This window comes from Neoarius graeffei, chromosome 8 (genome assembly GCF_027579695.1).
Source record: "Neoarius graeffei isolate fNeoGra1 chromosome 8, fNeoGra1.pri, whole genome shotgun sequence".
Classification (NCBI taxonomy): Eukaryota; Metazoa; Chordata; class Actinopteri; order Siluriformes; family Ariidae; genus Neoarius; species Neoarius graeffei.
Window position 1 is genome coordinate 31,898,725 of NC_083576.1, and position 24,548 is coordinate 31,923,272.

General features: G+C 45.0%; 1 protein-coding gene across 3 annotated transcripts in view; it reads left to right on the forward strand.

Annotated features, from left to right (window-relative positions):
- Window positions 1-24,548, forward strand: part of LOC132890578 (fibronectin type-III domain-containing protein 3a-like) — a 181,543-nt gene that overhangs the window by 44,832 nt on the left and 112,163 nt on the right. For 2 of the 3 annotated variants that reach the window (XM_060927577.1, XM_060927579.1), the window contains one exon: window positions 23,131-23,178. The exons of the other annotated variant lie outside the window; for it this stretch is intronic. In XM_060927577.1, coding sequence (XP_060783560.1) covers window positions 23,131-23,178 — 48 coding nt within the window. The remainder of the gene's footprint in view (window positions 1-23,130; window positions 23,179-24,548) is intronic. 3 annotated transcript variants of the gene reach the window in all.

Consider the following 24,548-nt stretch of genomic DNA (forward strand, 5'->3'; position numbering starts at 1 on the left):
ATAGTGTTGCTGGGATGTTTTCACGGAGTCGGTAAGGGGGCGCACGCCGAGAGTAAGAGGGCACAGCGCCCCTGTTCCCCCGTTTAGACGAAAGCCTGGGTATATGATAGATTGAAAATCTATGGGGATCCCTTAATTATCTATGATCAAGTAGTGTTGTAACAATGTGCATGAAAATATGAACAGTGGTTTGCTCCAGCTTATGCAATCCAATGAAGAGAATCGATCATCATGACCTCCTGCTGATCACAAAGAACCTAAGTTGTTGCAACTTGTCAGAACGAATAACATGGCCTATTGATGCCACCATCTCAGTGATCGTCCTCATTGAGGTGTAGCTGGCATCGTCACCCTACAAATTACAATAGAATAATCATATACTTTGAATTTATAATCAGGATGTCTCATCTCATCTCATTATCTCTAGCCGCTTTATCCTTCTACAGGGTCGCAGGCAAGCTGGAGCCTATCCCAGCTGACTACGGGCGAAAGGCGGGGTACACCCTGGACAAGTTGCCAGGTCATCACAGGGCTGACACATAGACACAGACAACCATTCACACTCACATTCACACCTACGGTCAATTTAGAGTCACCAGTTAACCTAACCTGCATGTCTTTGGACTGTGGGGGAAACCGGAGCACCCGGAGGAAACCCATGCGGACACGGGAAGAACATGCAAACTCCGCACAGAAAGGCCCTCGCCGGCCCCGGGGCTCGAACCCAGGACCTTCTTGCTGTGAGGCAACAGCGCTAACCACTACACCACCGTGCCGCCTAATCAGGATGTATTGTATTGATTTTTATCATTATATAAGCATAATAAAATGATCTTTAATTATATTTCATAAATCAATTCAAGCTCCTTGACCAATTTGATTTTATTGATTACCTTGTTTAAATGGGATAGGTAGTCATAGCCCAACGAGAGCCTTATATTTTGTTGTGTACGCGATCTCTCTCTTGCATAGCCAGTGAAGGCAGCGCAAGGCACCAAGAAAAGCTCTATGCTCCAATGATACTACAAGCCCGACAGCGTCTGTGAGGTTGTTGGAGAGAGACTACTTCTCTCTGAAGACAGCATCCATGTGCATCTGTGACTTGGCATGCCTCTTCACTGCTTGTTTGGTTATGCTTGTTCAGGGCTTTGATGCCCATATGCCCAACTCACTCCTAGTCTTGACTTTATGCTTTATGCATAGAGTGCAAGACACTCCTGCAAAAACGAGATTTAAAATAAAACATATGAACACTAATATAACAGGGGGTCCATTTGAATGCAAGGTGTTAATGATTTTCAGTAATTATTTAACAAAACTAAATAAGTATTATTCAGTAATCTGACTATAACCTGCCTCCATCACTAGATATGATAACGTTTGTGTCAAGACATCCTGGCTAGCAAGTTATAATTTCACTATTAATAACAATGAGTGCCATCAAAAATAACATTCTTACGTTATGGTTAAAGTATTAATTTAATGTAATAGTTACTTACCTGTGCCATCTGAAGTGCTCTGTAGCCAGGGGTTATCCTTGACCCAGGCAGCTTCGAATCCTGATTTCCTTTTTTTTTTGGATCTCTGGGTGCTTCTTGGAGCGAATTTCTCATAGTGCTCTGGCACTGAGAGAATGCTGGTGTAGACACTGTAGTGCCAGTTGTCATCGTCGTGGCGGTGGACAGAATAGTTGTGCTTTTTGAGCCAGTCGCTGTGATCAAAATTGACTGCGTTTTCATTGTGACAGTTGTCTGGTTTTGTGCGCCATCACTCACGTGGGTTTGTTGACGTTTAGTTAACCAATCTTTGATCGAAGCCATAATAATAATCGACTAGGTCAAACTTTTGTGATTAAAATCAGTCGGCTTTTTCCTTCTGGTGGGAGACAACATTGGCAGCCAATGAGATCGCTTATAATGAATCGGAAACTTCCGGGATGTCTGACGTTTTCTTTCGATATTATTATTGGACGGTTTGAAAACGTGATCTTGACATAGCCAACCGATTACAGTTTGTTTACATTATACCACAGGGACATATTACTTTGACAGAATCAACACAAACATTGGAAAAAAAGACCGCTTGTTTAACACAAATATCAATCAATATGTAAATGGATCTGTTATTTGCTCTCCTAGGTATCTAGTTACTTGTGGGTAGGAAATTTAACGTATCGGTATAAATCTAAGCGTATCGGATTTTAACTAAAGCGACTAAGCGTATCGGCAGGCAGAGCAAGCGTATCGGGCCCGATACGCTAAAACGCTTTGGGGAAAACCATGGAAATCATAGTCTTCATGAATTTCAATCAGAATGTTTTGTGATTTACTGAAAGCAGAATAATGTTTTATCATTTGAATTGAATTTATATGGGTGGGTTGAAATAATATAAAATGTTAGTATAATTTTAGTATAATAGTATTTAGGATAGTATTAGCGGAGCTCCTCTTTTGCATGCGTGGAGCAGAGCCCTGTGCTTAAGAGAATATGGTAGTGCATCGACTTGATTTTTGAAGGCTTGACCATACGATGAACAACGAATGTGTTCCACTACAGCAGAGGTCACCAAACTTTTTTCTCTGGGGGCCACATTGTCGTTCCTGACTGTGATGGGGGGCCGGGGTCGGGTCAGCTATATAACATAGAATTGTATGACCCAGACAAATATGACCACCAGCAGGCCTCATTGTGTAGTAGAGATTACTAGCCTGGCACAGCCATCCCCACTACTATATCCACACTACTATATCAACACTTGATTCCTGGCACATATTTGTTTATCTTTACTAGTGGTTTGCAAAAGTGGTAATCAAGTCTTCACACTTTGTTTTAATTTGAAATACCACAGATATTCCATTTATTTATTTTCTAATAAAAATAACATCAAAGCTGTCAAGGTAAGAAACATCTGCCTAGTTGAGGTGATTGACACTGGCAAAGGTGAGTGAAAAATTATAAATTGTAGGTAGGCCTGTTGATATTATTAATAATATGAATAATAATTGTGTGCAGCACTTAATAAAGGGCCCTGTGATGACCTGGCGACTTGTCCAGGGTGTACCCTGCCTTTCGCCCGTAGTCAGCTGGGATAGGCTCCAGCTTGCCTGCGACCCTGTAGAAGGATAAAGCGGCTAGAGATAATGAGATGAGATGAGATCAGTAGATCACAGCAGTTGTGCTGTGTCCTGCACGTTGTAGGTGCAATTGGTAATTAAGTGATCAATCTCATTAAATCAGTCTCATTAAATCATTAAATCAGTCTCATTAAATAATACCTTTAATTTTGATGCTTAATAATAAATTATCAAACAGCTGAATTATGGTATATTCCAAATTATTATGATCACTTACCATATTACACAACCTATATGCACCTTGGAACCCTTTGAGATTGGGTAACTTCAGAAATATTGGGACAACAAATAAACACACAGTTTCAATAATTAATTGAATTTATTATAACAAAGATAAAAATGAATAATAGCAGTTGAAATCTTCAGCAAACAGTGAGGTATTTGTGTATGTGTGCAGCCACGTGTGGAGGAGGGATTAGCTTTGTGTTGCTAGCTAAGGCCTAAGAATCCTAGCTCGTGGAGTTAAGAACAAAAGGTGTGTGTGGGTGTGTATGGGAGGCCTTATGGCTTAACAAAAGGCTAGTGTGGGATGCTAGCTAAGGTGTGTGTGTGTGTGTGTGTGTGTGTGATAAAAAAATTAAATATTAGCAGTTGAAATACATTCAAATGGTCGTCATTGATATATATGGGTTTTAATTGAATCAGGGCTTGGAATGCTACCTAAAGTGTGTTTGTGTTGTGGGGGAAGGTGACCACGTGTTTCTAAGTAGAACAAAAGAATTAGCTTTGGTTGCTAACTAAGATATGTATGTGTGGAGGCAGGGTCACCACGTGTTTCTAAGTAGAACAAAAGAGTTAGCTTGTAGCTAACCCACTAGCTCATAACATTACTAAATTCACTGAAATCTTGATGAGGTCAAAATATGTGCAATACTGAGATTAAAAGTGTTAGAAAGGAATAGAGAAGCATGCAAAACCTATCAATTAAACAAACGACTGAGAGAACATAGAACAATTATGGAACACAAAAAATCAGTGTGCACACTTAAACAGTTCCTGAGTTTAAATTCACACTACTTCATAAGCTAATTCCTAAGACTAATTTGCCCAGAAATGCCAATCTTACTTCAGTATCTCGCCTCTACACGAGATTATGAGAAGATGTTCCAAGACTTTTGGAGTTTCACAGTTGTGGAGGCCTCCGTGAAACGCAGAGAATTTCTTGGTCTGACGCGTGGTCGCTCGTAATGAAAAGGAGTCTCTGATCAAACAATGTGCACAGCGCTTTGTTAGAAAGAGCCGGTCGCTTCTAACTTTAAATTAACTGCTTGGGCTGCAGTCGTACATACTTATAAGGAACAAATGAAACCGGTTATATCACAGTCTGAGTCAAAATCGCGCGATTCTAGAGTTTACCGTGGCCAAAGGTAAAAGAAAACGCGCTAAATCGTGGATCTTGCAAGAAAGACGTCTTTATCTGGGTTTGCTCAGCGGAGCGGATCTCTTTGTGCCTGCAGACGGCTGGTCCAGACGGAAAAGAGGAAGAGCGGAAACGTGTTCAGTTACTTATGGCGTCACAGAGGATGTGACGTAGGTGATCCCTCCCAGGCGTGACGTAGGTCAACGCGGAAGCTGGTGATGGGAGTTGTAGTCCTGAAAGACGAGACAGGCGGTACCTACATTTCCCCCTTTTGGTCTCAGGGGTATGATGGAGCCGTAGCACTGAGAGCACAGTACCGTACAGTTCACGTGTCCATAGTCCTTGAGGTAGCCTTGCTCTGTACAGTCCATGGTGTCCTGTGAAAACTGTGTAAACTCAGGAGTTCCAGTAATGGCCCTTTTCCACTACCCTTTTTCAGCTCACTTCAGCTCACTTCAGCCCGACATGGCTCGTGTTTCGACTACCTCAAAACAGCACGACTCAGCTCGCTTCAGCCCTGCTTAGCACCCAAAACTCGCACGGTTTTGGAGTGGGGCTGAAGCGAGCCAAACCAAGCTGAGTGAGGCTGGGGGCGTGAGCAGACACTCCCCTGTGCACTGATTGGTGAGGAGGAGTGTCCTCACATGCCCACACACGAGCACGCTGGGATCTGTAAACACCGTAAACCCGGAAGAAGAAGAATTACGAGAATTTCTGAAGCCTTATGCGCCTCGCCTCATCTATACGCTCTTGCCAGTATCTGTTGGCGTTGTCGGTGACAACAAGCCACAGAACCAAGACCAACAACACTAACGACTCCATGTCCTCCATGTTTATTGTTTACTATCCGGGTCGTGAGACTACCGCTTAAAAGATCACTGATGTCACTGTTTGCGCCGCTTAACGACATCACGTGACGTCCACCCACTTTCGCTAACTCCACCCAATGTGTCCACCCACTTCCAGCCAGCACGGTTCAGCGCGGTTGTAGTCGAAATGCAACTCCAACAGCCCCACTCAGCTCGACTCAGCACGGCACGGCTCAGCCCGACTCAGCCGCGTTTGTAGTGGAAAAGCGGCATAAGACAGTTGGAGGCAGAGGCATATGGGCATATAATCAGGCTATAGGCATTTTGGGCATATAATCACCCTATCTAACTAGGTCAAAACCACATCTATAAAGAAACATCAAACACTACACTACATATATACTTCATTTCTTATGCAAAAAAAAACAAGAAAAGAGAAGGAATGAGGGAAAGGAAAGAAGTATTAGTGCTTGGGTTAGTAAGCCTAATCTTCTGGAGAAGTAATAGCAGCGGGTGGTCTGGCCAAAAAGCGTGCGCTACTGCAGCTAAAGCTGTCAGGGACGCAGACCATCTTATCCAGCTTGGCATGTAGTGTTGTTATGTATTTGTATAGCATGTATGCGATGCCAGCGGTTAAGACCCAGCCACTGAGAAGAAGTCCCAAAGCAATCAGACTTATGGTAGATCCTAGATCAGATGACTCTCTGATCCAGTATCGGGAGACCATAGTCGAAATTCCAGTCTGATCTAAACTAAATTTCACCGTTTTGGTCCCTTCAACCAGTAGTTGCTGTTGGAGGGTGTTATTGATCTCAAGATCATAACCTTGAAATGCGTCTATTATCTCAATCTCAGAATCGTACCTGTCGGTGCTAAGATGGTGTAGGGTGATATCACCTACGTGAATGGTGGCTCCCTGTGGTACACTAAGGAACACCGTTTGGTTTGGGATTTTCATTCTGGTGGCTGTGTCGTGCTGGTCGTATGACATCAAGACTTCAGTTTTTGGAGTGTTAACAACCCACCGATTACCAGCTCTCTCTACTCTAGTTTCCATGTCCTTGTCCTTTACGGACATTTGGCCTACACACTTTTGTTCGGGCGCTTGTGCCCTCAAACCACACAGGCGATCTGTAGTGTCTCTAATGAATGGGTTGCTTGGGCAGACCCAGTGGATGTCTTTAGTGGCGGTGCACATTTCTAGGTTGGGAATAAAGTAGACAGAGGGGTTGTCGTCATGGAATGCTACCATGGGTGGTGTCTGTATGTGTATACGGACATTGTTTTTCCAGAAACCCACGTTGAGGACAGACTTGAGTCTATATATGTTGGTTTTCTCAATGATGGGTAGATTTAACATAAAACCTATCTTTAAGTCTTGTGGACTCACAAAAATGGGATACCACTGCCAAGACTATAGGCCAGGTGTATTTGCGATGAATACACGTTAGTAGTAGTAGCGGATTTTAGTATTTTATCTACCATGTAAAGGGGTATCAGATACGGTGGGATCTTACCACTACTCAGGGTACTGATTGAGTTGCTAATTTCTCTAAGCAGGTCTTGCATTAAATCCCTTACTACTCGGACGTATTTGATCTCGCTCTTGATTATCTCGGCCAATTTGTCTACGGCATGCACAGTGTTATGGATTAGAGCAGAATGCATGTTAACGGTTAGTATAGTTCCCTGCAGGGTTTTGCCTAAGCCCTGCAGCTCCTCTTGTTGAGAAAGCAGTTTCTCTCGGATCTCTGGCATTTCCTCTTTCAGAATGCTAACTTCTCTTTTCACCATACTCAGACTGACTGAGTTGGCTGCAGAGAGACCAACAGAGAACAAGGACCCAATGGCAGATGCAGCGGTAAGTAAACCCCCGAGGAACCTTTTCTGACGTGTTTTGCCGCTCAGCTCTTCCTTGGTGACTAAGAATTTTTGTAACTGCTCTTACATGTGGCTGATGGTGCGTTTAGCGTGCTCAACTGTATTCCAGATCTCGCCATTTGGTCCGTTATCATCGATCGATTGTGGTAGTGACTTGAGGTGTTTACGGTATACGTCCCATGGGTCTAGTCGGGTGTATACTCTTTGAGTGTGAATGCGACAGTTCGTAAGAAGGAGCCCAGGAGCCTCCTGCAGGATGATGCCAGCTGGGGGGCCAGGCTCCACCACCTCACTTGATTGACTCAGTTGTAGGGTGAGGAGGATGCACAGAATCCCGAGGGAGTCCATTCTGTAACATACAGAAGGGTTTTTATTTTATTGGGTTGGTAAATGTGACTGGGAGTGTTAGTGTACGCTTATGGGTGAGTGAGACGTACAAGCTGGGTGGACAGGATGGGCCTAACTATCGTCCACCCCCTTTTGGAATGAGGACTGTTCAAAAGGTTTGATTTGATTGCTATGAACCCATCGGTAGGAGGGCGTTTGATTAGGCCTGGATGTCCTAATGCGATACGTGACGCGGGACAGTTTTCCTACGATCTCGAAAGGTCCCGACCAGTGTGGTAGGAACTTCTTTGAGACTCCTACTGGCTTGGTGAAGTTGAAGTAGAGGACTTTGTCGCCTATTTGATATTCGTGATGGGAGGCTTTTCGGTCGTAGTAGGCCTTTTGTCCTTTCACGCTCGTTTCGAGATTTTTTTGGGCCCATGCAAAGGTGGATTGTAGGTGGCGTTGTAGGTCGGCAACATATTGATGTGCGGTGTATGCAGTTGCGACGCTCATGTCCTCTGGTCTGTACAGGAGATGCAGTGGGAGAACCATTTCCCGCCCAGTCATCATCTCGAAGGGTGTGACTCCAGTGGTGCGATGAGGGGTGGACCTAATGGCCATTAGCACCAAGGGAAGTTTCACATCCCAATCTTTACCATGGTAGGTGACATACTTTCGCAGCATGCTCACAATGGTTTGATTGGCTCGTTCAACCTGACCAGAGGATTGAGGGTGGTACGCGATATGGAATTTCGCCTCAATGCCTAACATGTTCCACAGCGCAGCCATTACACCAGCAGTGAAATGGGTGCCTTTGTCTGAGTCGATGGATAGAGGAAGGCCCCAGCGGCTGAACACATGGTTCATGAGAAGGAGAGCAGTAGTCTCTGTGGTATCATTAGGGGCTGGGAGACATTCTATCCATTTTGTGAAAGCGCATGTGACGGTGAGGAGGTATTTGTTACCCCGGGAAGATTTTGGGACTGGACCGATCCAGTCCATTTGGAGGTTGGACCAGGGAAAGGTAATTCCGCGACCTTGCAGGGGAGCTCTATTTAGCGGTTTGGATGGGCGAAATTGACAACAGACCAGGCATCCCTTGACATACTCAGTTATGTCTTTGATCATAAAAGGCCAATAGACTATTGGCTGAAGGGTCTTGTAGGTGGCCCTAGCGCTTCTATGGCCTCCACATGGGCTGTCATGAGCATATTGCAAGACAACCCCCCTGTGGTTCATAGGAACGACCCAGCGGGGTGGTCCTTGGCCACGAGGCACGTACACCAGGAGCCCTTTCTCGAGCTTCAGGCAGTGCTGGAGGTTATAGAGGTGTTTTAGGTCTTTTGATTGTTGTAGCGCCACTTCTGATATGGGGAATGCCCTTGGGTCTGTAACAAAGTTGCGAATCTGGCTGATAGTTGGGTCCTCATCCTGCATAGTTAGCAGATCTGCGTCGCCTGGTTGTCTACCTAAATAGACGGTCAACGACTGGGGTTCAGGGTCTTCGCGCCTTTCTCTAGCATGTTGGCGAGTAATGGCGTTCACGACGTGACACGGTCTCTCAGGGAGCCATCCCTCCTGGAACTCCCGGGGGGGCCGTCCACAGCTCCTGCTTTGGCGAGGCGATCAGTCTCATCGTTGCCAATTTTATCAGGTCCAGGGACTTGAGAGTGCTCTTTCACCTTTTTCCAGTACACGGTCATTCCCTGGCCTGCCACCAGTTTGTCACATGCCAGGAAAAGTTCAGAGTGTTTCACTACTTTTCCTCTAGCATTTTTCATGTCATTCATTTTTCATGTCATTCATTTTCCATGTGGGGAAGTGAGAAATGAAGCTGTGACGGGCATAGTTGGAATCAGAGCAGATGGCTAGTTGCCCAATCCCCACTTCGCTAGCTTGTTGCAAAGCGATGAGCACTGCTGCTATCTCTGCGTATTGGCTTGTCCTGGCTCCGATTTGGTACTGGTATTGTCCTTTCAGAGGGCCTACTGTCCAAACAATACCAACGCCGGCTTGCAGTCCATTCTCATGGCGTGAGGAACAACCATCTACGTAGACCATGGGAAGGTCTTTACATGAGTTATCGTCATAGTAGTGGTGGTCTGACGGAAGGGAAGGTGTAGTTACGAGGACAGGATTCTCTCCTGTCTCCTGCCCGCAATCACAGTGCTAGCAGTCGGCTAAGCCTTGGCCCAATGCCATTTTATGGTTTTGGGCATACTTCACCTCAATGTTGTAGCCCTGTAAGGCCATCATCCACGCCGCGATGCGGCTATTGGACACCCTTCCGTCTCTTAGCCTCTGACTGTTTAAGAAAGAGACAGGTTGGTGAGATGTCTCTATCACTACTTTCTGACCACCAGTGTAGCTGCGGAAATGTTCAACGGCCCAAACAGTGGTTAACAGGGCTTTCTTGCAGTTTGAGAATTTAAGCTCCACACTACTAAGTGAACGGCTAGTGTATGCGACGACTCGCCTGTCCTTATCATACTGCTGTGATAAGGCAGCACTTAAGCAGTGAGTGGAGAAGCTGGCTTCAAGGTAAAATGCTTTGTCCTTGTCTGGATAAGCGAGGCAGGGGGCGGAGCACAATTTCTGCTTCATTTCTCTGAAAGCATGTTCTTGAGGACTGTCCCATTGAAATTCCTTATCCTTTCAGAGAAGCTCTGTGAGTGGTCTCGCAATTTCTGCGTAGTCCTCAATAAACTGCCTGGAGTAATTGCAGATGCCTAGGAACCTCCTAAGTTCTGACACATTAGTGGGGGCTTTAATGTCTTGGATGGCTTGGATTCTCCCTGACTGGGGTTCGATACCATCAGGCCACACGAGCAGGCCAACGTATTCAACTTTTGTGCGACACCACTGGCCCTTAGTAATGGAGAGCTTGGCTCCAGCATTAGCAAGCTGAGTAAGGGCATGTTGAATTTCGATTAAATGAGCTTCGAACGTTTGCGATCTGATCAGGATGTCGTCAACATAAATCAAGTTTCCGCGAGCAGCAGCATCACTCATGGCCAGTGATGGGAATAACGGCGTTAGAATAAACGGCGTTACTAACGGCGTTACTTTTTTTAGTAACGAGTAATCTAACTAATTACTTTTTACATCGTTATAACGCCGTTCCCGTTACTTACAATAAAATACTATGCGTTACTTTATTAAAGCTGTTCTCATCTGGCACGCTGCTCGTTCAGCCTTTCTTTACTCTGCTTTCGTGTGGGGTGGGGAGACGCGAGACAACGGCACAGTAAGCCAATCAGAGTAGATTTGGACAACATATGTAGGTAGGCCACGCCTACTGCACTACTGCGCGCTCTTTCAATCGGAAGACACAGCGATGGCGAGCGGTCAGCCCAGCACTGCGTTTTCACATTGGAAATACAGCCATTACTTTTCATTACTTGAAATAAAAGGCAAGAGTGTTTACGTGCAATGCACATTATGTCGAGGAACAAAGCATTTGTCCTCGTCAGTGGCCAGTAATGAGTAACATAATTTTAATAACTGCAAAAATATATTACATTTGATAGATGTCTTATCTCACATTGTCCCACAAAAATATTAATATAGTGTAGATAACATTACTAATTGGTTCTGTTAAGTGTCCATTTCAGTCATTAAACACATTTAACATTCACTTTTATTATGATTACACTAATTGAATTTGATTTTTTTTGAGGGGGAACAAAATGTAACGGAATAATTACTTTCCCTGGTAATTAGTTACTCATCTCATCTCATTATCTCTAGCCGCTTTATCCTTCTACAGGGTCGCAGGCAAGCTGGAGCCTATCCCAGCTGACTACGGGCGAAAGGCGGGGTACACCCTGGACAAGTCGCCAGGTCATCACAGGGCTGACACATAGACACAGACAACCATTCACACTCACACCTACGGTCAATTTAGAGCCACCAGTTAACCTAACCTGCATGTCTTTGGACTGTGGGGGAAACCGGAGCACCTGGAGGAAACCCACGTGGACACGGGGAGAACATGCAAACTCCACACAGAAAGGCCCTCGCCGGCCCCGGGGCTCGAACCCAGGACCTTCTTGCTGTGAGGCGACAGCGCTAACCACTACACCACCGTGCCGCCGTAATTAGTTACTTTTATGACAAAATAACTCCGTTACTAACTCAGTTACTTTTTGGTAAAAGTAACTAGTAACTATAACTAATTACTTTTTGAAAGTAACGTGCCCAACACTGCTCATGGCCTTGTGTAGGAATATGTTGAATTCCGCTGGTGAGTTGGAGTACCCAAAAGGGCATCGGTTCCAGGTAAACTGCTGATTTGCGAAGGAGAACGCTAGTTTATACTGGTCTTTAGGATCGATTTTCATTGTCCAGAATCCACTGGCCACGTCGGCGGTGGAGAAAAACTTAGTGTCTCTCACCTTGGTGAGTTCTTGGTCTAGATGGATCATTGGCCACCTTGACAAGGGGACTTGCTTATTCAGCTGCCTGTAGTCAATGGTGAGGCGCCATTTGCCGTTAGGCTTCAGCACGGGCCACAAGGGAGAATTGTAGGTGGAATTACATTCTCGAATGATCTGCTTCTCCAGCAAAGTGTTTATGATCCCTTGGATAGAGTCATAAGCAGCTAAAGGGATTTTGTACTGGCGCACAAACGTTGGTTGTGCATCTGGGTCAGTGGGGATTTGTACGGTGTGAAGGTCTGTGACTCCGCAGTCGTTAGAGTCCCGTGACCAAGTGTCCTTGAAATCATAAAACAATTGGTGGAGTTGTTGTCTTTGAGTGTCCAAGGTTAGGCTATCAGCCTTAGTAAGCTGTTGTTGGACCTCCAGTTCGAACCCTGGGTATGGTTCGCCTAATGAGGAATCTACAGCATCTGACGCAGGGGTATTTTCACCCGGCTGAGAGGAGAGGGCATATACCATCATGCCCTCTGCTGTGTCAACTTTGGCCATGAAAACTCTGTCATCGCACAGCATGTCGTGTGGCTCGATATGAATCATGTTATTGGGGACAGTAAAGAAAGTGTTTCTACTGTCTTCTAGTCCGACCAAAGAAAGAGGCAGTTCGCCTATGACTGGAATTGTTAGTTCAATGTCATGGAATGATCTGTCTATCAGCAGACCTAGGGGGTGGCGAGCAGGCACGGTGAGAGAGGTGTTTGTCAAGTTTTGCACCAGGAGGTAAGACGAACGATGGTTCAGTTCAAGCAGAGGAGTGCCACAAACTGTTAGGTTACGTTCCAGAAATAGGGGCAGAGGTTGGAAGAAAGCCTCTGAAGTTGGAAGCTCTTGACCCCTCAGAATGACCAACTTAAGGGGAAAACCGGCCGTCCTAGCAGGAATAACAACGTCAAACTCACTAGCTACCTGGCATGCCTGAGGGATGGTCTGTCCCAAGCACATGCGCTCAAGGTCAGCGAGGAGTGGGTGGTTGTTGATGTTGGCTTGAGTCCAGATTACTTGGTTTACCATGTCTATCTGGGCTCCTAGCCTAACCAGAATGTCTGCTCCAATGAAAAGTGGATTGGAGAGTTGAGGGACCACGCTCAAGAAATGGAGGAACTCTCTTGTTCCGATTGCCATGGTTACGGCACAGACGCCAACAGCCTTAACAGAGGTTTGGGGTTGTTCGGCAGAAAGAAGTCGGTGGCTCTTCTGCCCGAATACGGGACAAGAACGGCTTTGACACAGCGTGTCAAACAAAGTCTGGCTGATGTCTGATTTCTCAGACCAAAGCGTCATAGCTGCATTGGGGACCGTGGTCCCATTGACTCGCACTTCACCTGATAGGGTAGGGCAGTACATAGCTGAGGTTGAGTTACTCAAGGAGCAGAGGAAAGAGGCGTGGTTTTCCAAAGAATTATGGCCACTATGGGTATTCACGATGTCGGGTGTTTCGACACCAGACTCGGTGTACAAAGACATGAACCGAAGTTCATCGGAAATTTGGTCTCCCGTGGCGCTTGGTTGGTCGGTGTCTGCACTAATCTCGTCGCAATGGGCTTGTTCATGTTTTGTGGGACCCAACGACTGTGGGGTCGTGATTTGGGCCCACAGTTGACTGCGACGACAATCAATGAGTGGCGCCAACCTGTCGAGTAGGTCTTGGCCAATCAGTAGTTCTTCCATACCCACAGAGCAGATGTAAGTGGGATGTATGATTGACATGCCTTGGAATGTGAGTTTCAACCATGCCATTTTTGTTACTGGGGCTTTGTTTCGCGTGAAGCTGACCAAGTTTATGTTGCAGGGTTTGGTTGGGATTGGGTCACCCTGTGAGAGCTGTGTCTGAGAGATGGTGGCGAAGACTTTAGCACACATGAGCGTGATCTCGGATCCAGTATCTAGAAGGGCGTGGAGGGTGATTGTACCCTCGACCACCACGGGGGTGTAAATGCGCTTAGTGTTGCCCCTTCTAACTAGATCGCCTAAGAACTGCATCAGAGGTGCGTTTTGTGGGTTTGCCTTCACCACCAGGGGGGGCTCTACATCCTGATAATCGCCTGCGGTTTCACAGAGATCTCCCCATTTCACGAGATATACTCGCGGTTCCTGGCCTAGTCATGCCAGCGGGTGGTCTTCGTCTCCCTTCTTGGGCTCTTTTGTCTTATCTGTTGAGGGGTTTGACCTCTTCTGTAACAGTCCCTTAACCTCAGCCAACTGGGCTTTCAAAGAATCCAGCTCTGAGCGGAACTCGCCAGGTTGGTCTGAATCGCTGTGTCGGTCACTTCTACCCCTACGTTTGGAGCTACGATCGGAGCGCTCCTGCCGTTTCTGGCCAGAGCGGGGATGGTGATCTTGCTGCCAACCGCCTTGTTCCTTATGACCCTTTTCATATGAGGGGCAGTTGCCAAGGTCACTATGGCCTTCCCCTCTGTCCCTCCTGGCCTTACCTTGCCGATTCTTCCGCTTACCCTGGTGATGGCCCGGCAAGGGGCGGTTCGGACCGGGATTTCTCCGGGTGGGTCCCCCTTTTGGAGCTTCACCTCCTTCTAGGGTTAGCGGGGGCCCGTCTGCACCCTGGAGACTAAGGACTCTGGGGTCATCATCGTTTCTGTCTGTGGGTTTGACGATGGTCTCCCAGGTCATTTGGGCTAGTTGCCTAATTTCCCTCATCAAGTAGCAACCTTGTCGACACGTCAGTGTGACTTGAGTCCACACGCAGGGATGGAGGTTGTGTAAGAAGAGGGATTTGAAGCCTCTATCTTCTTTCAGGCCTGGTTCGTTACTACCCTGGAAATAGGCAGTACATAGCCGTTTATAATACTCACGAGGCGCCTCAGACCGTTTTTGTCTGATTTGTATGGCACACAATGTCGCGGAGGTTTCATCTGTGTACGGCGCATATTCTTCCCTCATGTAATTGCGAAGTTTTGAATAACTATCGCGAACGTTTGGGGGTAGTGTCTCTAAAAAGGCACGAACGCTGCTACTGGAGGTTTTCCAGATCAGCTTAAGTTTCTCTCGCGTTGTGGCTTTCGGCAGGTCCATCAGACATCGGTCTATTTCTCGTAAATAATCATTTACTTTGGTTCTTTTATTGTCGGGATCGAATCGCTCAATATCTTTGACAAGTAGGTCAATTTGCCATATGCGGAGGGCTTGGTGCACGTCCTTGTGCAGCCTCCTTCGTTCTCCCGAGTACTCACTATCTGAGCTACTCTGGAATTGCTCCCGTTCCGCACAAGAGTCATAGTCTGATTCATCCGAAGACGGATCAGGGATACTGTAGCGCACCGACCTGGGTGTGCTATGGTTCTGGGCTCGGGATGAGCGCAGTACGGCTCCACCCTGGCTAAACGATGAAGGAGTCGTGTAGCGAGTTGATGGAGTTTGGCAGGATGTCTGGTTCTCGACCAGGTAATCCACGGTGTCCGGTTCGGACGCCTCTTCCTGCTCTGAGCTTCGGCGCATAGTTGGGGGTCTTTCGCACCCCTCGCGCCCTTCTTGGGGGGTCTGCTCCTTGGCAGCCCTTTTAGCAGCCTTTTCGGCTTTATCTAGCCTTTCGACGCAATCATCAAGGGAGTTTTTCAAAAGCTCACACTCCCCATATAAATCATTGACGTCGGCTGCCAGCTCGGCGTTGCTGGTGGTCAGCCTTTTAACCTCTCCTCGGAGGTGTCTGATTTCTAAATCAGTATCTCGGAAGTGTAACAGGAATAGCTTACCTAGTGCCTCTTGGATACTAATAGCTGTTCTCTTTGGATCTCCCATATGTTTTATTGAGTTATCTATGTTAATTTGGCATTCATGCTTACTCATGTCCCTAATGTTTGCCCTTTCAGAGGCAGAGCAGTGAATAAGGTCTGCGATGACGTCAAAGAGAGACACGTCTTGAGTGTTGTCTTCAATTTCTGAGACACGAGGGGATGCCATTTTGCTTAGGTTGGATATTGGATAATTAATTAATCAATGAGTTAATTTATTAATTAATTTTTATTAATTAATATTAACTATGTAATTAATTAATCAGTTGATAAAGTTTGTTTTGTTTGACAATGCTATCTCTTATCCTAAGTTATGAATAGGTTATTAGTATTTGTGATATGGTTATCACGCTATTGTTAACCGTCTAACACACCTGGGGATATACCTTGGCAACTGCTGAATCAAACTGATAGTTTATCTGTTGTTGCAACAATATTCAAGAAGTCAACACCAATCGCCTCACACGGGGCACCAATTTATGTAGGTGCAATTGGTAATTAAGTGATCAATCTCATTAAATCAGTCTCATTAAATCATTAAATCAGTCTCATTAAATAATACCTTTAATTTTGATGCTTAATAATAAATTATCAAACAGCTAAATTATGGTATATTCCAAATTATTATGATCACTTACCATATTACACAACCTATATGCACCTTGGAATCCTTTGAGATTGGGTAACTTCAAAAATATCGGGACAACAAATAAACACACAGTTTCAATAATTAATTGAATTTATTATAACAAAGATAAAAATGAATAATAGCAGTTGAAATCTTCAGCAAACAGTGAGGTATGTGTGTGTGTATTTGTGTGTGTGTGCAGCCACGTGTGGAGGAGGGATTAGCTTTGTGTTGCTAGCTAAGGCCCAAGAATCCTACCTCGTGGAGTTAAGAACAAAAGGTGTGGGTGTGTATGGGAGGCCTTATGGCTTAACAAAAGGCTAGCGTGGGATGCTAGCTAAGGTGTGTTTTTGTGTGTGTGTATGTGATAAAAAAATTAAATATTAGCAGTTGAAATACATTCAAATGGTCGTCATTGATATATATGGACTTGAATTGAATCAGGGCTTGGAATGCTACCTAAAGTGTGTTTGTGTTGTGGGGGAAGGTGACCACGTGTTTCTAAGGCTACGTTTACATTAGACCGTATCTGTCTCGTTTTCTTCGCGGATGCACTGTCCGTTTACATTAAACCGCCTGGAAACGCCGGGAAACGGGAATCCGCCAGCGTCCACGTATTCAATCCAGATCGTGTCAGCTCCGGTGCTGTGTAAACATTCAGAATACGCGGATACGCTGTGCTGAGCTCTAGCTGGCGTCTCATTGGACAACGTCACTGTGACATCCACCTTCCTGATTCGCTGGCGTTGGTCATGTGACGCGACTGCTGAAAAACGGCACGGACTTCCGCCTTGTATCACCTTTCATTAAAGAGTATAAAAGTATGAAAATACTGCAAATACTGATGCAAATACTGCCCATTGTGTAGTTATGATTGTCTTTAGGCTTGCCATCCTTCCACTTGCAAGTAGTAAGTGATATGCGCTGGGATCACACACACAGCGGCTCAGTCCCGAATCGTGGCTTGTGCACTTCACTCGCGCACTGTGTGAGCTGCGCAGGGCTGGAGTGCGCACCCTCCAGAGGGCACTCGCTGTTCAGGGCGGAGTGATTTGGAGCGCAGGATGCCTGCGGAGCCGAGCGTATCCGTGTATTGGCGTTGCTATGTGCACGCAAATTGTGTATTGGTGTTGCTGTGTGCACACTAATCGTTTTTAAAACGTTAATCTGATGATCCGCTGATACAGTCTAATGTAAACATGGGCTAAGGCTACATCCACACGACAACGGCAACGAGATTTTATTAAAAAAATATCGCGTCCACATGGGCAACGGATCAGTAAAATATCAGGTACAAAAGGCAACGCAACGCTTGCTGAAAACGATGCAATACACATGCCACACCTCTACGTGCGCTGTAAGACGGTCCCATCGGAGACACCAGAACAATGGAAGAAGTAGGACGCATGCGCATAAACCCCTTCTTCTACCCGGCGTGAAGTACTCACAGGAATAAACACACAACAAGAAGAAGAAGATGGCTGCGACTACGCGAGGAAATCGTGCCTTCTGTGTGTACAAATTAGTTTTATTAGTGTGCATAGTTTTATATAACTTAATTTTCTTATTGTGTGTGAACATTTTGACAAGCATTTTTATATAATTTATATAACTTTTTATATTGTGTGTGAACATTTTGAAAAGCACTCTTATCCAATAAAAAAAAAGAAATTCAAGAAATGGTTCAGTTACTTGTTTATTTAAAAGAAAAGCTGTATACAAAAGTGAATGCAATGTAGTGGTTCATACAAAACAGCGAGAGTGCTGCTTGTTCTAGTCATGTGGTTGTGACGTCATCGTAAACAAATCCGTTCTACTCATCCAGACGACTTTGCAACGGCGCCGTTGCCAGATTTTTCCACTCTGGAACCCGTTCTCAAAAAATATCGTTTTGGGGCACCCAAAGCGCCGGTGCCGTGTGGACGCCAGGCCGAAACAATAAACAATTTTATCAGATTCACCTGAATCCGTTGCCGTGTGGACAGGGCCTAAGTAGAACAAAAGAATTAGCTTTGGTTGCTAACTAAGATATGTATGTGTGGAGGTGGGGTCACCACGTATTTCTAAGTAGAACAAAAGAGTTAGCTTGTAGCTAACCCACTAGCTCATAACATTACTAAATTCACTGAAATCTTGATGAGGTCAAAATATGTGTAATACTGAGATTAAAAGTGTTAGAAAGGAATAGAGAAGTATGCAAAACCTATCTATTAAACAAACGACTGAGAGAACATAGAACAATTATGGAACACAAAAAATCAGTGTGCATACTTAAACAGTTCCTGAGTTTAAATTCACACTACTTCATAAACTAATTCCTAAGACTAATTTGCCCAAAAATGCCAATCTTACTTCAGTATCTCGCCTCTACGCGAGATTAATAGATGTTCCGAGACTTTTGGAGTTTCACAGTTGTGGAGGCCTCCGTGAAGCGCAGAGAATTTCTTGGTCTGACGCGTGGTCGCTCGTAATGAAAAGGAGTCTCTGATCAAACAATGTGCACAGCGCTTTGCTAGAAAGAGCCGGTCGCTTCTAACTTTAAATTAACTGCTTGGGCTGCAGTCGGAACAAATGAAGGAACAAATTAAACCGGTTATATCTCAGTCTGAGTCAAAATCACGCGATTCTAGAGTTTACCGTGGCCAAAGGTAAAAGAAAATGCGCTAAATCGTGGATCTTGCAAGTCTTTATCTGGGTTTGCTCGGCGGAGCGGATCTCTTTGTGCCTGCAGACGGCTGGTCCAGACGGAAAAGAGGAAGAGCGGAAACGTGTTCAGTTACTTATGGCTTCACAGAGGATGTGACGTAGGTGATCCCTCCCAGGCGTGACGTAGGTCAACGCGGAAGCTGGTGATGGGAGTTGTAGTCCTGAAAGACAAGACAGGCGGTACCTACAACGTCATTGCTCTCATCCATGGCCAAAGCAAAAAACTCGAATTCTGACGCTTTCTCATTCAGCTGGTCATACACATTGTCCCCCAAATCTTCGGTTCGCCTGGTCATAGTAGGTGCGGAGAGACTCATCGTGTTGAGCGCATCCTTCTTGTCGGGACACACCTCCTCGGCCACAGCAAGCATGCATACTTTAACAAAGTCCCCATCAGTAAATGGCTTTCCATGGGTAGCTAGTAGGTGAGCTACCTTATAGCTAGCTCGGACAGCAGCCTGGTTGATCTGGGTTTGGCGAAGGAATACATTCTGTTGTGCAGCCAGTCCGCATTTCATCCTCCAAATCCTGTCTTCTCTTGTTTGCCCTCGCAAACTAGCATACTCTTTGTGGCGGGTTTCGTAGTGATGACGCAGATTATATTCTTTGAAAACCGACACACTTTCTTTACATACAAGACAAACTGCATGGTCCTTACACTGAATGAAAAAATAATCGGTGGTCCACTGTTCTTTAAAAACTCTGCACTCTCTGTCAGCTTTTCGCTGACCGCTGGCCATTTTGCTGTCCTGAACACTGACAGTTCTCTGCGCATGTGCTGCCTGTCACTGCTTGATCGCGAGCATATGATGAAAATTCGGAAAATATGAATAGTTCTTTTTATAACTAAATATCAATTTTAATTGATAAAATCAACAAAATACAAGATGCAGACATGTTATTATTTGCCAAAAAGCAATTTAAAAAAAAATAGGCCATAACCACTTTTGGGGATTGCCCCATAGGGCCGGTTCAAGTGGTGGGGGGCAGAGGGGCTGGGGGCCGGTCAAAGGGGGGTGGCAGGCTGGAGTCGGCCCGCGGGCTGTAGTTTGATGACCCCTGCACTACAGGGAATGCGATCGTAAGTGCAAAGAAACATATCTTATAAACACCTGACCACTGGACAGCGAAATTTGTATCTTTACTCACATAAGATAGATGGGTTTTTATCCAGTGTTTATTTTTTATTTGCTTTTTAAAAAATAGCATGGGCTTAGTTACTAATACATTTTATGAAAAATATTCACGGCAGTTTCATATAAAGCTAGTTAAACAGTTTTATTAGTCCACTGGCTTGTTGGACAATTGATAGTTTTGGAACATTGAGAGTGACATTGATATTGACATTGATCGTGGTGGCATGGTGGTGTAGTGGTTAGCACTATTGCTTCACAGCAAGAAGGTTCTGGGTTCAAACCCAGCAGCTGATGGGGGCCTTTCTGTGTGGAGTTTGCATGTCTGTGTGGGTTTCCTCTGGGTGCTCCAGTTTCCAGCACAGTCCAAAGACATGCGGTTAGGTTAATATGGGGTGGCCTTGGGCTGAAGTGCCCTTGAGCAATAGCCTGGGCCCGCCCATCCTAAGCGTGACATAACACGAGGGCCTGTTGCGAGCTTAGTCTGGCCAGGCAAGCTATCTACAGCTCTTCCAAGCTCCCGAGAAATCGGGAGCCAATGAACTTTGAGCATCTCCAACGGCCCTGGGTAGAGGCGTGTTCAAGGCAGTGACGTAGTAGAACTACGACCGGAAGCCATAGATTGTTTACAGAATCTATGCCGGAAGCGCTTCATTCACATCACGAACATGGAGCAGCGGCAAGCCTTTGACACAGCAGTAGATGCTGTATTGAAAGCATTCAACGGGAAGTTCTCATTGAAAACGGAGCAAAGAGCAGCCCTGGAGGTATTTATCTTCTTCCTGTTACTCAAGCAGTTTCCGTCGCGTCACATACGTCAGAGGAAAGAGTGATGTGATTGGTTTAAGCTTCATCACAGCCTTTTCTGGCTTCGACCAGTAGCAAACTAAGGCATTTCAGGGAGGCGGGTCAACCACGTGCTTTGGGAAACGGTTGGGCTTAATATCTTTGCCAGACCAAATGCTCGCAGAGCTTTGAAGTCGCGTTAGCCAGACTACTTGAGCAAGGCACCTAACCCCCAACTGCTCGCCGAGTGCTATAGCATAGCTGCCCACTGCTCTGGGGATGTGTGTCTGCTCACTTGTGTGTGCATGCATGTGTTCACTGCTTCAGATGGGTTAAATGCAGAGGATGAATTTCGCTGTGCTTGAGTGTGCATGTGACAAAGTCTTCTTCTAGTTTTGCTGTGATTGTGCTCCAATCGGGAACAGGTGCATGCTCTTTATATATATATATATATATATATATATATATATATATATATATATATATATTTTTTTTTTTACACAGTGGTGCTTGAAAGTTTGTGAACCCTTTAGAATTTTCTATATTTCTGCATAAATATGACCTAAAACATCTTCAGATTTTCACACAAGTCCTAAAAGTAGATAAAGAGAACCCAGTTAAATGAATGCGACAAAAATATTATACTTGGTCATTTATTTATTGAGGAAAATGAGCCAATATTACATATCTGTGAGTGGCAAAATTATGTGAACCTCTAGGATTAGCAGTTAATTTGAAGGTGAAATTAGAGTCAGGTGTTTTCAATCAATGGGATGATAATCAGGTGTGAGTGGGCACCCTGTTTTATTTAAAGGACAGGGCTCTATCAAAGTCTGATCTTCACAACACATGTTTATGGAAGTGTATCATGGCACGAACAAAGGAGATTTCTGAGGACCTCAGAAAAAGTGTTGTTGATGTTCATCAGGCTGAAAAAGGTTATAAAACCATCTCTAAAGAGTTTGGACTCCACCAATCCATAGTCACACAGACTGTGTACAAATGGAGGAAATTCAAGACCATTGTTACCCTCCCCAGGAGTGGTCGACCAACAAAGATCACTCCAAGAGCAAGGTGTTTAATAGTCGGCGAGGTCACAAAGGACCCCAGGGTAACTTCTAAACAACTGAAGGCCTCTCTCACATTGGCTAATGTTAATGTTCATGAGTCCACCATCAGGAGAACACTGAACTACAATGGTGTGCATGGCAGGGTTGTAAGGAGAAAGCCACTGCTCTCCAAAAAGAACATTGCTGCTCATCTGCAGTTTGCTAAAGATCATGTGGACAAGCCAGAAGGCTATTGGAAAAGTGTTTTGTGGATGGATGAGACCAAAATATAACTTTTTGGTTTAAATGAGAAGCATTATGTTTGGAGAAAGGAAAACACTGCATTTCAGCATAAGAACCTTATCCCATCTATGAAACATGGTGGTGGTAATATCATGGTTTGGGCCTGCTTTGCTGCATCTGGGTCAGGACGGCTTTCCATCATTGATGGAACAATGAATTCTGAATTATACCAGCGAATTCTAAAGGAAAATGTCAGGACATCTGTCCATGAACTGAATCTCAAGAGAAGGTGGGTCATGCAGCAAGACAACGACCCTAAGCACACAAGTCGTTCTACAAAAGAATGGTTAAATAAGAATAAAGTTAATGTTTTGGAATGGCCAAGTCAAAGTCCTGACCTTAAAGTGCATATCCTGGACCAATTTCGTGGTTTTTTTTTATGAAAGTATGTCCCTTTACACACTCATACAGAAGGTTAATTTTACACAAGGCCATCTGTCTACAGCAGAAAAAAATAAAATAACAAAACGTGTCTAGAAAAATCCCAAGGGAGTCTGGAGCCAGATTCGTGACGTCACGTGCGGATCCGCCAGCAGGCTCCGAGAGCTTGCATGGATTCAGTGCACAGTCTGTGTAGACCAAGTTTAGCAGCTAGCGATTTTGCATTGAAATATGGAATTGTTGCCCGAGCTTCTAAACCCATGGATTCATGTATCAATGCTCATCTATCTATTGTTATATAAATCATATTTTTTCTAATTACTATTATGTATTTATATATTTCTTCATTTAGAAGAATACTGGCTACTGTAGGAGAAACATTTCATAAGCTACACACATGGAATCGGCTAAGCAGGTTTGTATATACATTTAATGTGTTTGACAGGTCCCAAGATCTCAAGCCCTGACACGCATATCCCTTGATCCATGTGAAGTAAGTGTATTATCGCCCAGCTCTTTCGTGTTGTTTACTTTTGTGTGTGTCAATAAATAACATTATCCGAGTACCACACAAACACAGGAACACCTAATTTAGAGTATAGTCTCTCTTATTTCTTACCCTGGCAACAGTTGACTTGTGAATTGCCAATTTTCTTGGTCTTTTTCTCTGCTTTGCTTTGGTCCTCGGCTTCCGGATGCCTCGCATGAAGTGCTCCCATTTCTCTCTCATTGTCCGGTCTTTTGGAAAACGATGAGTACTAATTGCATCATGATTGGTGTTGCTACACTCTCCAACGATACAGTGGGGCAAAAAAGTATTTAGTCAGTCACCAATTGTGCAAGTTCTCCCACTTAAAAAGATGAGAGAGGCCTGTAATTTTCATCATAGGTACAGTATACCTCAACTATGAGAGACAAAATGAGAAAAAAATCTCATCTCATTATCTCTAGCCGCTTTGTCCTGTTCTACAGGGTCGCAGGCAAGCTGGAGCCTATCCCAGCTGACTACGGGCAAAAGGTGGGGTACACCCTGGACAAGTCGCCAGGTCATCACAGGGCTGACACATAGACAACCATTCATACTCACACCTACGGTCAATTTAGAGTCACCAGTTAACCTGCATGTCTTTGGACTGTGGGGGAAACCGGAGCAAACCCACGCGGACAACATGCAAACTCCACACAGAAAGGCCCTCGCCGGCCACGGGGCTCGAACCTGGACCTTCTTGCTGTGAGGCGACAGCGCTAACCACTACACCACCGTGCCGCCCCTGAGAAAAAAATATCCAGAAAATAACACTGTCTGATTTTTAAAGAATTTATTTGCAAATTATGGTGGAAAATAAGTATTTGGTCAATAACAAAAGTTCATCTCAATACTTTGTTATATACCCTTTGTTGGCAATGACAGAGGTCAAACGTTTTCTGTAAGTCTTCACAAGGTTTTCACACACTGTTGCTGGTATTTTGGCCCATTCCTCCATGCAGATCTCCTCTAGAGCAGTGATGTTTTGGGGCTGTTGCTGGGCAACACGGACTTTCAACTCCCTCCAAAGATTTTCTATGGGGTTGAGATCTGGAGACTGGCTAGGCCACTCCAGGACCTTGAAATACTTTTTACGAAGCCATTCCTTCGTTGCCCGGGCGGTGTGTTTGGGATCATTGTCATGCTGAAAAACCCAGCCACGTTTCATCTTCAATGCCCTTGCTGATGGAAGGAGGTTTTTACTCTAAATCTCACGATACATGGCCCCATTCATTCTTTCCTTTACATGGATCAGTCGTCCTGGTCCCTTTGCAGAAAAACAGCCCCAAAGCATGAGGTTTCCACCCCCATGCCTCACAGTAGGTATGGTGTTCTTT